We start from the raw sequence: 14,372 nt of genomic DNA, 5'->3' as shown, positions 1-14,372 counted from the left end.
TTGCCTACGTTGTTAATCAAATGAAATACTACGTATCAGTTAGAAGTTAAAGAAAATAAAGATGAAGTATTTTTCACATCTAAGTTCAGGAGCCCCAGAATTCTCTAAATGGGACCCCAGGTTTCGATCTATCTTTGTAAATTCTTCCTCAGCAATTTTCTAACTGCCTTCTATGTTAACAGCTTTTTTTTTTTTTGCATAGGTTTTGTGAATTTGACCATAAACTCCTTACCAACATGAATTTCCTCAGCATTTAAGAACCATTTGCATGCACTAATGTTCTAAAATAGGATACATTTTTATTTTTCCGTTAACACTTGAATCACTTTTTTTAAACTGCTAATTTCATTTCTTTGTCAATGTCCTATATGTAAGTGTGCCTACAAATATTTCATTTTTACCACTGATATCTGAAAAACACTTACTGGTCTTAGATTTTTTTCTCAATAGATCAAATTAAATTACACTCTGGCAGATTTTCAAAGCTGAAATAATGACTTCAAGAATCACCTAAATTTAGTACACATTATCTGGCACCAACTCATAATTGCATATATTAAAAGCTCCTCAACAATTTCAGGATACGGTATACTTTTTAAGCATTTCTATGTGTTCTTGTATGTATCTTAGGACTTTTCAACTTCTTCCATCTAGTGAACTTGGTTCCTAGCTTAAATTTAGGTCTTTTCAAATAAATAAGACATTAGTATTTTTATTAATTACCTTATATTTGGGGCTTGAACTTGCTGATTAAATAAAAGGGGAGGTTTATATGTGTGGGTTTGTTTTGTTTTGTTTTTGGTGGGACATTTATCCTGCCAAATAATTAAAATCTATTAATGTCTGGCAGGAAAGAGCCTATTGACCCATACTAGGAGAGATAATACTGGTATTAATTCAAGTCTCTGGGAAGCAATGTGTCCTTAATTGTTTTTTGTTGTTTTTGTTGTTAGGAAAAAACAACTCTGCCACATGAGCAACAAACTATGATTATGCATGGATGGAGTTTAGCACTGTAATCAAATAGAACTTACAACAAAGTTAATCTGATGATACATATTTAATGCCATGCATTATCAATGTGCTACATGGTAATTAGACATAAATGGTAAACAGCTCCTTTGAATGGCAAATTGATGTTACTTTTGCATCACTGAAGCAAACCCTTTCCAGGATGGCACGGAGAAAGGCACTGGTGAGTCTAGTCTTTTCTCTTGCCTGAGGGAAGCAGTCTCCTTTGGGTACTTGAAAATCAGAACAAATGTTTCCACCCAGGACCCCTTCCTCCTTACCAAAAGATACTCAGACATTTCATTTGTAGGGATAAACACCATACTAACTTTAATAAATCCGATGAGTTATTCACCATTAGTGCCTAGGACCTGAGCAGCACAACTCCAGTCATGCATACTATGAAATTACATGGTAAATTGTTTTCTCCTACAAGCAGAATAAAGAACCTGAGTTTTGATTGAGCAGGGTAAAGAACAAGAGGAAATTTCTGAGTATCTGGCATCAAGGAGGAAAGCAAGCCAGCTTGGCAAAAAGGCCTCAGTGGCGTGCCTTCAACAAAAAGCAAGCACAGAATTGGTGGGACAAAGGATGTGAGGGACAAAACACAGAGATGTGAAAAAGAGAAAGTGATAAAGGCTTGAACAAGAGGGTGAAGGTCTAGAAAAGAGGAGATGAGACAGACCCAGGTTAAGCCATCCACAGCAAACAGGAAACGCATGGAAGCATCAGTACCACAGGCACAAAAGGAGCCTGGCAGAAACTACACTTTGTGATCCTTCTTCACTCACCTTCCCAGAGTACAGTCTGAGATTTAGCATAAGAGAGTGATTTCACAAGCAGTCTTTTTGACTGCACAGTGGATAAGATTAAACCATCTGAATTCAAAAATTTAGACATAATTGACTGCCATCTCCAAATTGTAAGCAATTCATTCTTCCCAACTGGACCAGGCAATTTAAAGAGAAATAAATAGGTATCATTTATGCTACACAATGCAGTGCAATAGAAAAAAAAATCCCAGGTAATACATTTTTATATATACGTTTCTAAAGCTTGTTGCATATCAGAGGGACATTCATAAATGAGACTCTGTTCCTTACATTCCCTAAAAGAGCTGAAAACGTGACTTAAAAAATAAATGTTTTTAATGTTACGAGTAAATAAATACCACAGTAGCATTCTGCATTTATATATTTTTTTCATTTATCAAGGCATGTGTACGAAAAAGCTACAGTTTTCATGGGTAAAATAAATGCCTACATCGATTAATTCATCAAAACATGGTTCTCTTTTACTACAACTTGACTGTACAGAAGACTAGAAAGCTTCAACTACTGAATAGGAGTCAGAAGTTTGTTTGCCTTATTGTACTTGAAAACTAAACTGTCCGCTTAGAAAAAAAGAGAGAGAACTAAGTCACGTTTAGGCTTCCTGCCTTGCTCATTCTGACTCTTGCACAAAGAATCATGGGACTAAAACAGGACAAAGGTGAGCAGCTCTCTACTTCAACTCAGAGAACTCTGGACTTGCCAGCTGGACAAGGAGAAAACATTTTTCAAGTAACTTTTCCACAAGGGGATTTCTTATCCAAGTGTAACTATTGTTGAGGTTAATACAGGTGTGCCATGCTAATAAAGAACCTCCATAAATTCACTAAACCTTAGTCCTACGGAGAATAAATATATCTATCTTTAAAACATATACATAACGTAAAGTGTAACACAAGCCAACATGCCAGTGGAAGAACTTCAAGACAGACACAGCCTGCCCAAATGACAGACACTGGTTCTCTGAGATTTAGAGATAGTCTGAGGGGAATATGACACAATTATTACAGCATAAACTACTCATCTTAAAATCAAAGCAGGGGAGGGTATAGCTCAGTGGTAGAGTGCATGCCTAGCATGTACAAGGTGCTGGGTTCAATCCCCAGTACATCCATTAAATAAATAAATGAATAAACCTAATTATTTCCCCCTTAACAACAACAAAAAATTAAACTTAAAAAAATCATCACATTCTGGAGGGAGACAAAGAAGATGGCAGAGTAGAAGGACGCTCGCAGGTCACCCTCTCCCACAAATACACCAAGACCCACATCTACAGACCCACTTAGCCAACCAGAGCACCTGCGGAACTCCGACAGAACATCGCCCTCTTCAAAAGATAAAGGCTCAAAAATCTGGTAGGAGAAAAGGAAAAAAGAAAGAATAAAAGGCAAAGCAGCACGGAACAGGTCCCGCGGGGAGGGAGCGGCAAAGGAGGACTGGCACTCGCTCGCTGGGTCTCCCCTCTCCAACTGAGAGGCCAGCGGGACGGAGGGGGAGCCTCCGAGGCTCGGATCTGTACGGAGCAGCCCTTGACTAACAGAACTAAGTTGAACGGGCACAGAGGGTCCCCCCGACACCCAGCCTGGGACGCGGGCCAGCAGCGGCGGGCAGGGCCAGGCTGCACAAGCCAGGCGGAGGACGGGGGCGGCTGCACAGAGGCAGCCCTGGGGGAACGCAAGGGGCTGCGCGCCGTGGCTGTGGGGGCACAGGGCAGAACAACCTGGGCCCTCCATAAAACAGCAAGGCTGATGTGCTCTCAGGGGAAGGGTGCACACCCCCATCTCTGAAAACCCGTGGAAAGTTTTCGGGTGAAGAGAGGCGGGGCTCAGGCACAGCTGACATATCCTCCGCACTGAGCACTCAGGCGGGGGCGGGGGCGAAACCTGCATCCTCACCTAAGGGCTTAGCAGCCTCAAAGGCCACACTGAGACTGGCCTGCAGCCCGGGGCAGATAGGATCCTTCCATCCTGGTCCCTCAGAGAACTTGCTCCACAAAGACAAACAAGGAGCTGGGTTTTGGCTCGGAGCAGGGACAGGGCTGTCCCTCGGTCTTCCCCGAGCCCACCCGCGGAGCGCCGACCAGGGCGGAGCGCGCAGCCGCACAGAGCAGCGGAGCTACCGGCGCTGGTGCAGGTAGAGCGAGAGTGGCCCCCGCCTTTCGGGCAGGAACACAGCCCCTGACCGAGGTGCTGGGAGGGGGCACGACCCGCCCTCCTACCCGGCCAGTCTGCAACATCTGACTGCAGCATCCGGAGGGGCAGCGACCCGCCCGCCCACAGCAGAGGAGAGCTGCACCTGACCCAGTGTTAGGAGGAGGCGCGATCTGCTTGCCTACAGGTGCTGGGAGCAGCACAGAAGAGGGCGCCAACGGAGGGCCTCTGAAAACAGCAAGCTGAGCTTCCAAAACAGGACGAAGACAGAAAGACTTCACATTAAAAGCACACAGACTCCAGGAGAACACCGACAAACCCACTCCCCCTTTATTTTTTTTAAATCTGTTTTTACCTGTTCTATTTTCTATTACTCTCTTAATTTTTACTTCTTAATTCATTTCTATTTCTCTTGGGTTTTGATGTCCTGTTATTGATTAGACACAGGTTTCAAATACATCTATTCATCTCCCCCCCCCCTTTTTTTGTAAAGGTATTAAAAGGACGTCTCAACCCGATTAATACTCTGCTTTAACTCGCTCTTCTATTATTCATTATACACTGTTTTCAAACTCTCTTTCTCCCTTCTTTTAAAATTCTTTCTCTCTCTCTCTTACTTTTTTTTTTCTTTTTTTCCTAAGTTCTATTCCTAAATAGGCATTAGATAGATAAAATCCTTAAGGACCAAAATAAACAACTGATACTCCATAAACCACAGTGCCAGAGAGGTATGAGCAAGATGAAGAAGCAGAAAAACCTTTCCCAATTAAAAGAACAAGAGAAATCCCCTGAAAGAAAGATCAACGAAAGAGACATCGATAGCCTACTAGATGAAGATTTCAAAAAAGGAGTGATCGAATTGCTGAAGGAATTAAAAGAGATAGTGTTTAGAGATATAAAATATGTCAAAAATGAAATTGAAGCTATAAAGAAGAGCCAAGTAGAATGGGTAAACTCATTGACAGAGATGAGGAATGATCTAATAGCTGTGCAAAGCCGACTAGATAATGCAGAGGAACGAATTAGTGATCTAGAAGACAGGGCAATAGAAAGCACCCATTCAGAAGAACTACAAGAGAAGCAAATAAAAAATAATGAAAATAGCATAAGGGACCTATGGGATAATATAGAGCGTCCCAATCTTCGCATAATAGGGGTCCCAGAAGGAGAAGAAAGATCAAAGGGGATTGAAAAGGTTTTTGAAGAAATCATGACTGAAAACTTCCCAAACTTAAAGAAGGAATCAGATATCCAAGTACAGGAAGCTCAGAGGGTCCCAAACAGGAAGAACCCAAATAGACCCACACCAAGACATATCATAATCAAGATGGCCAGAGTCAAGGATAAACAAATGATTCTAAAGGCAGCAAGAGAAAAGCAAAGAGTAAGTTACAAGGGAACCCCCATAAGGCTCTCAGCTGATTTCTCTACACAAACACTACAGGCCAGAAGGGAGTGGCAAGATATATTCAAAGCCCTGAATGAAAAAAAGATGCAGTCTAGGATCCTTTATCCAGCAAGGCTATCCTTGAGGATAGAAGGAGAAATAAAGAGTTTCACAGACAAAAAAAAGCTGCAGGAGTTTAGCAACACTAAACCCATGCTAAAAGAAATATTGAAAGGGCTATTCTAAATAGAAAAGCAGCAGGATGCTACAGAAATGAGAAACACACAACTGGAAAGGTGATAACTCATGAATTACAAATAAAGTAAACATGAAATTATAGAAGAAGACATACAAATCACTGAGAGTGGGAGAGGGAGGCAGGGAAATATAGAATATTTCTTTCTTTCTTTTTTAAATTTTTTTAACAGTAGGATGGGTTTGAGATCATGTTACTATCAGTTTAATAAAAACAGTTATAGTAATGGGTTGACAGATTTACAAAAAAGGGTAACCACAAGCCAGAAATTTACAAAGGAGTCACAAAAATTAAATAAAATCCATGATAATACAAAGGAAAATTACCAAACCACAAAAGGAAGAAGAAAGGAACAAAGAGGATATACCAATTCAACTGCAAAGATAAGTTCAAAATGGCAATAAACACACATCTATCATTAATTACTGTAAATGTTAATGGACTAAATGCTCCAGTCAAAAGACATAGAGTGGCAGACTGGAAAATAAAGCAAGAACCTTCAATATGCTGCATACAAGAGACCCACTTTAGGGAGAAGGACACATATAGGTTGAGAGTGAAAGGATGGAAAAGGATATTCCATGCGGATGGAAAAGGATATTCCATGCAAATGGAAAAGCCAAAAAAGCAGGTGTTGCAGTACTGATTTCAGACAAAATAGACTTTAAAACAAAGGCCATAAAGAAAGATAAAGAAGGACATTTTATAATGATTAAAGGAGTGATACAAGATGAGGATATTACACTCGTTAATATATATGCACCCAATATAGGAGCACCTAAGTACATACAAGAATTACTAACAGAGATAAAGGGGGATATTGATGGGAATACAATCATAGTTGGAGATTTTAACACTGCATTAACATCACTAGACAGATCTTCCAGACAGAAAATAAACAAGGCAACAGAGAAGTTAAATACTACAATAGAAAAACTAGATTTGGTGGATATTTTCAGAGCATTACACCCCCAAAAAATAGGATATACATTCTTTTCAAGTGCACATGGAACATTTTCCAGGATTGATCATGTACTTGGGCACAAAAGAAACCTCAACAATTTTAAGAAGATAGAAATTATCTCAAGCATCTTTACTGACCACAATGCCATGAAACTGGAAATCAACAACAGAGAAACAAAGGAGAAAAAAAGGAAAGCATGGAGATTAAACAATATGTTATTGAAAAAGCAATGGATCAATGAGGAAATCAAAGCTGAAATTAAAAAATACCTTGAGACAAATGATAATGAAAGCACAACCACTCAAAACCTATGGGACACAGCAAAGGCAGTGCTAAGAGGGAAGTTTATAGCGATACAGGCCTTCCTCAAAAAAGAAGGACAATCTCAAATAAACAATTTAACCCACCTCCTGAATGAATTAGAAAAAGAAGAACAAAAAGCCCCAAAAAGCAGCAGAAGGAAGGAAATAATAAAGATCAGAGAGGAATTAAATACAATAGAGATTAACAAGACCATAGAAAAGATCAACCAAACCAAAAGCTGGTTTTTTGAAAAAGTAAATAAAATCGACAAACCTCTGGCCAAACTCACAAAGAAGAAAAAAGAGAGAGCACAAATTAGCAAAATAAGAAAGGAAAATGGAGAAATTACAACAAACAAAATAGAAATACAGAATATCATACGAGAATATTATGAAAAACTATATGGAACCAAACTGGATAACCTAGAGGAGATGGACAAGTTTCTGGAAACATACTGTCCACCAAAACTGAATCAAGAAGAATCTGAACACTTGAACAATCCGATCACTAGAAAGGAAATAGAAATAGCAATTAAAAACCTCCCTACAAATAAAAGTCCAGGACCGGACGGCTTCACCGGGGAATTCTACCAAAGATACAAAGAAGAACTCATACCAGTCCTTCTCAAACTCTTCCAGACGATTGAAAAGGAGGGAATACTCCCAAACTCATTCTATGAAGCCACCATCACCCTGATACCAAAACCAGGCAAAGACACTACCAAAAAAGAGAATTATAGGCCAATATCACTGATGAACATAGACGCCAAAACCCTCACCAAAATTTTAGCAAATAGAATCCAACAACATATAAAAAAGATTATATATCATGACCAAGTGGGGTTCATCCCAGGGACACAAGGCTGGTTCAACATACGCAAATCAATCAATGTAATACATCACATCAACAAGAGAAAGGACAAAAACCACATGATCATCTCAATCGATGCAGAAAAAGCATTTGATAAAATTCAACACCCATTTATGATAAAAACTCTCGCCAAAGTGGGTATAGAGGGAACATATCTCAACATAATAAAAGCTATATATGACAAACCTACAGCCAGCATAGTACTCAACGGTGAAAAACTCAAAAGCTTCCCACTAAAATCTGGGACAAGACAAGGATGCCCACTATCACCACTCCTATTCAACATAGTCCTGGAAGTCCTAGCCACAGCAGTCAGGCAAGAGAAAGAAATCAAAGGGATCCAAATTGGAAAAGAAGAGGTAAAAGTGTCATTATATGCTGACGACATGTTACTATATATAGAAAACCCTAAAAGGTCCACACAAAAGCTACTAGAGCTGATTGAAGAATTCAGCAAGGTAGCAGGTTACAAAATTAACGTTCAAAAATCAGTTGCATTTCTTTACACTAACGATAAATCAACAGAAGAAGAAAGTAAAGAAACAATCCCCTTTAAAATAGCACCCAAAGTAATAAAATATCTGGGAATAAATCTAACCAAGGAGGTGAAAGAATTATACACAGAAAACTATAAACCATTGATGAAGGAAATTAAAGAAGACTTGAAAAAGTGGAAAGATATTCCATGCTCTTGGATTGGAAGAATCAATATTGTTAAAATGGTCACACTGCCCAAGGCAATCTACAGATTTAATGCAATCCCTATCCAATTACCCAGGACATATTTCACAGAACTAGAACAAATCATAATAAAATTCATATGGAACCATCAAAGACCTAGAATTGCCAAAGCATTACTGAAGAGAAAGACAGAGGCTGGAGGAATAACTCTCCCAGACTTCAGACAATACTATAGAGCTACAGTCATCAAGACAGCATGGTATTGGTACCAAAACAGACATATAGACCAATGGAACAGAATAGAGAGCCCAGAAATGAACCCACAAACTTTTGGTCAACTCATCTTTGACAAAGGAGGCAAGAATATACATTGGAATAAAGACAGTCTCTTCAGCAAATGGTGTTGGGAAAACTGGACAGCAGCATGTAAAACAATGAAGCTAGAACACTCCCTTACACCATACACAAAAATCAACTCAAAATGGATTAAAGACTTAAACATAAGACAAGATACAATAAACCTCCTAGAGGAAAACATTATCTGACATGCATTTAAAAAATTTTCTCCTAGAAGAAATAAAAGCAAGAATAAACAAATGGGACCTAATGAAACTTACAAGCTTCCGCACAGCAAAGGAAACCAGAAATAAAACAAGAAGAAAACCTACGGAATGGGAGAAAATTTTTGCAAGTGAAACCGACAAAGGCTTGATCTCCAGAATATATAAGCAGCTCATACGACTCAATAAGAAAAAAATAAACAACCCAATCCAAAAATGGGCAGAAGACCTAAACAAGCAATTCTCCAAGGAAGACATACAAATGATCAAAAAGCACATGAAAAAATGCTCAATATCACTAATTATCAGAGAAACGCAAATCAAAACTACAATGAGGTATCACCTCACACCAGTCAGAATGGCTTTCATTCAAAAATCCACAAATGACAAATTCTGGAGAGGCTGTGGAGAAAGGGGAACCCTCCTACACTGCTGGTGGGAATGCAGTTTGGTGCAGCCACTATGGAAAACAGTGTGGAGATTCCTCAAAAGACTAGGAATAGACTTACCATGTGACCCAGGAATCCCACTCCTGGGCTTGTATCCAGAAGGAAATCTACTTCAGGATGACACCTGCACCCCAATGTTCATAGCAGCACTATTTACAATAGCCAAGACATGGAAACAGCCTAAATGTCCATCAACAGGTGACTGGATAAAGAAGAGGTGGTATATTTATACAATGGAATACTACTCAGCCATAAAAACCGACAACATAATGCCATTTGCAGCAACATGGATGCTCCTGGAGAATGTCATTCTAAGTGAAGTAAGCCAGAAAGAGAAAGAAAAATACCATATGAGATCGCTCATATGTGGAATCTAAAAAAAAGAACAAAAACAAACACAAACAAACAAACAAAAACAAAACGTAAATAAAGGACAGAAATAGACTCACAGACAGAGAATACAGACTTGTGGTTACCGGGGGGGTGGAGGGTGGGAAGGGATAGACTGGGATTTCAAAATTGTAGAATAGACTACACTGTATAGCACAGGGAAATATACACAAAATGTTATGATAACTCACAGAGAAAAAAATGTGACAATGAGTGTGTATATGTCCATGAATGACTGAAAAATTGTGCTGAACACTGGAATTTGACACAACATTGTAAAATGATTATAAATCAATAAAAAATGTTAAAAAAAAAAATCAAAGCAAACTGCACGGCTCAAAACCAAACAACAGCAACCCTGCAACGACTATGCCCATCCATGAGACATCTTTGCAGTTCTTCCTTCCAAAAATTAAACCGGACAGGGCCAAACATGCCAAGAATTCTAATAGGCAGATCTTATATAGCGCTTTATTCTACAAAGCAGTTTATTCGGTTTAATCCTCACAGTGAGCTAGTCATCTCAGCTGAGGAGACAGGGCTTTTGCAAACTGAACCAGCTTGCCTGCAGGAGGCAGAATAATAGGATAGAAAGAGCAATGGTTTTAGAATCATGATAGACTTCGTTCTGAGTGTCGGCTCTACTACTCTGCCACTGCCAGCCGGATGACATTGGGCAATCTCTCTAAGCCTCAGTTTCCTTATCTGTCAAATGAAGATAATCATACTTATTTCATAGGATTGTTGTAGGATTCAGTGAGATAACATATATAAAGTACTTGGTACAATCCCCAGCACATGTTAAGTGCCAAACAAAGGATAACTTCACCATTTCCCCACTGATCCTGAGCAAACCATTTAACCTCTTGGCCACTACATTTTTACATCCATACAATGGTAATGACAATATCTACTTAACAGAGTCACTGTGGTGATGAAATATATACAATTTTATGCACAGGGAATGAGGTGTCTACATATGCATACACTTCAATTTGAAAGGAAATAGCAGAAACACACCTAGAGCCTAGATCTTCTCTGTTGAGTCCCCTTACTATCCGCAGGGCTAATACTCTTAATTCTATTATCCTAATACAGAAGAAAATTCTCACATAACTGCATTCAGAAGATAGAAATCTAGAAGTATCTGTAAAAATTAAATTTAAAAAGAAAGTTTGCCAGTTACCTGAATTAGGGCCTCACTCAACATGTCTTCATTAACTTCCAGAATAATGTTTTTTATGTCTTCATATGGCATACGATATGATCCTAGGAAGATAGCTAAAATAAAAATTGATTTTATTAAAAATAGAATAGTATCACAATTTTAAAGTCCTAATAAATACCTGACTCCCACTTTATAGACTCAAAATGTGAAATTCCTGTCATTTACGTTAATTCACAGATTTATGAACAAACAAAAGTAGTTTCCATTTGATGGACTACGCCACTCATCAAGGCAAAATGGTCTATTATCTCAGGTTCTAATGTGTACAGCTCATGCGTATTTATAGTCAAGATAAAAACTACTAACAGCACCGATGACTACATGCTTCTGCGTTTTAGATTGAGCTAATACAAAATAACCCATAAAAAGTTAGAAATTTTATTTCAAGTTGGCCTTTAAATTCAATGGAGAATTTACTGTGGAGATTGTCAGATACATCCAACATGGTACTTTTGGGGAATGACAATAAAGTAACCCAATGCAGAAAAAAAATCGTATCAATCTACTTTACAGTTCTCCCACACGAGAAAAAATTAAAGTGTCTGAATCATCAGTGTTCCCTGCATCCCTGCTGACATTCAAGAGGTATGCCATTAGCTGCTTTTATGTTGAATCATGATGTCCCTAGACAACCTTTTCTTAATTGGGTATATATTATGTCATATTGGAATAATTCAACAAATTATTTCTAGAAAAAATTATACTTACTTAGAAAGCATTGTTCAACAATACGTTCCACTTTAACCTCCACTAAACATACTTGTGAAAGAACATTCGTGTGTTCTTATCACCAGAACATGAATATGTTCCTAAGAATTTTTCTGCATGGAAAAGTCTATATGACTTCACTGGTACCTAAAGAAAACAACATCCTCCTTGTCTAGGCAAATTATTATCTAGACATAAACACCAAATGAGATCACCATAAAACCAAATAAATAATGTTGATGGATATCAACTAGCAATTAATTACTGTTTTGTTTTTTTTTTTAAGTACTGAACATCCATGTTATAAAGAAAATGGACTGTCAGGTAAGCGATGCACACATGTAAAACAGCTATCAGGAGACTGCTTTTCTGACAACAACATTCCTACTGACAGGAAAATGACGAGTTATTTATTTTCATCTGATCTCTATATAGCCCATTCCTTCACAAAATGAACTCCCATGGTATTTCTTTGCATAATTAGAAATGCTTGATGTGTTGAAATTTCTCATGCATGGTGTTTTAGTATCCTCAGAATATAAACACAGTGTATCGTGGTGACAAAAAAAAAAAAAATACTGAATTCAATACAGAGGGAAGACTGCGTTAGAAAACGTGAGGCCTGAGCAAATGAAGATGAGTTGAACTGCCCAGCTGCATTAGCAAGAGCACACTGAATGGCTGACTGGTTCGTTAAAGGCTTTAAGGTTCACTAACTGGTTTTCAAGTGCAGTGGTTAACAATTTAACTAACTCACATCACAATTTCTTCAGTTATAAAGGAACAGGAGTACAAGGATTTACCCAATGTGACTAGTGAGTACTCCAAAATTATCACTCCCGGGCCTAGGCAGATGGAAAAAAAAGTAACACTTTTCAACTCTGCCTTCCCTCTCACCGTGTCCTCTAACAATGCTTAATTATCAGTACTGTCCAAAACTTTCTTATTTATAAGTTTCACCTGGCCTGGCCAAGGCTAAATTATGGTGGCCTCCATTCTGGCTGAATGACAAAAAGGCAGCCCAAATCAGGTTTACACAGAATTTTGTTTGTAGGAGATGCTAAATATACCCATTCAAAGAAGTTACAACTTTGTTTAAATACATCCAACAGCCCCTCTCGCCACCACCATCAGCACCACTCCCCACGCAGAAAACATCACATACACAGATTCTGGGCTGTTTTGGGATCCAAAATTCTCAACTCTTTCACTTTCTTCTTTGCAGGTAGGGTCTTCTTCTCTTCTAAAGCTTCTGCATTCTTTGAAACTGAAAGAAAAATGTTGATTCATAAACAATTAACAGTGTTAATCCAAATACACAGGATAACATTTGTAAGGCATAGTAACTACATGAATAAAGCTCATGCTAAAATCAATAAATGGGTTTCTTTCATTAGTTCAAGGAAGAGGATAAACATAAAAATATAGACCTGTTTAGAGGTTTCCCTACAAATTAAATATCAGCACTTAAGCAGAAAAGATAAGCCAAATAGGACCAAAAATCAATCGCTGCTTCTTACCTAATGCGCAGCATTAATTACTCCTTTCCATGGTTCCTACTAGTAGGCAGCACTGGAATTAAATTTGGACTAATTGAGGAAAAAGGCAGACATGCGTTTATCTTAAAATATGCTAAAATGTAGGCAGGTCTTTAATTAAGTGAAATTGCTTTAAAGATATCTAAGGTAACTTGAAGTGCTAAACAGGTTACTATAAAAACCCCACTGAGACAGCTCTGAAGAACAGAGATGAACCATTTGCAAGTTATACAACAGTAGCACCTATTTGGATACCAATAATTAACAAACCTCAAAGACATGGTGTCTTTTGAGTCAGTTCCCTTTGTCTGCTCACCATTTCTTAATGCCCCGTGCTTTCTTCGAACAAAAGATTTATTTACGCTGTATTTAGAAGGGAACCTTCTAGTTCGCAACAGTTAAAATGTCCTGAAAGTGTGAGGAGTGGCAGTGCCAAGGAGTGGCTTTAGGCGCCCCCCATCACCTCCATCAGCCCTCCCCCAAACCGAAGTGAAAAACAATGTGCTAGCTGTTATGAAAACGAAGCTTTATGTCAAATCCCTAAACAACTCCTACATAGAAATTCTACAGCTACCATCGTATTTACGTGTTGGCAGTTCAGCTCTTCTAATATTAAAAACTGGGTTGTAGGTAATGAGACCATGAAAGAATATAAGAAAAGTAAAGCCAACTTTTTTTTTTTTTTTAAGTCAAGTAGAGTGATATGCTCTTGTCCCCAGACTCTAGCTGCTAAACTTCATTACCACATCCTATGGCTATAATCCTGTTTCTTTATGACTTTTAAAAATATAACTTCATTCTGAGGCAATCATTATTTTTATCCATTTAATTTATCTGTTCCTTGTTAAGGAGATCACAAATGAGTTACTGATTTTCTTTAGGGGAAAAGTAACCCACAACCACAGTACTCTTTTTTTGCTAAGGTATATGTTCACAGTTGTGAGCATCTGGAAAACTTTCTAGAATTGAGTAATGGCTATTACTGCCTTTGGCTTTCTTGTCTTTCAAATCATTCCCTAGCAATCATAACCACAGACTTAGATA

At 38.4% G+C, this 14,372-nt stretch overlaps 1 protein-coding gene across 4 annotated transcripts in view; it reads right to left on the bottom strand.

Annotated features, from left to right (window-relative positions):
• Positions 1–14,372, bottom strand: part of DIAPH2 (diaphanous related formin 2) — a 797,042-nt gene that overhangs the window by 448,469 nt on the left and 334,201 nt on the right. For all 4 annotated transcript variants that reach the window (XM_074359372.1, XM_074359371.1, XM_074359369.1 and 1 more), the window contains 2 exons: positions 12,956–13,057; positions 11,041–11,135 (listed from right to left, as the gene is read on the bottom strand). In XM_074359372.1, the coding sequence (XP_074215473.1) occupies positions 11,041–11,135; positions 12,956–13,057 (197 nt within the window). The remainder of the gene's footprint in view (positions 1–11,040; positions 11,136–12,955; positions 13,058–14,372) is intronic.

The sequence above is a fragment of the Camelus bactrianus genome, chromosome X (genome assembly GCF_048773025.1).
Source record: "Camelus bactrianus isolate YW-2024 breed Bactrian camel chromosome X, ASM4877302v1, whole genome shotgun sequence".
NCBI lineage: Eukaryota > Metazoa > Chordata > Mammalia > Artiodactyla > Camelidae > Camelus > Camelus bactrianus.
This window is presented reverse-complemented; position numbering and strand designations above follow the sequence as displayed.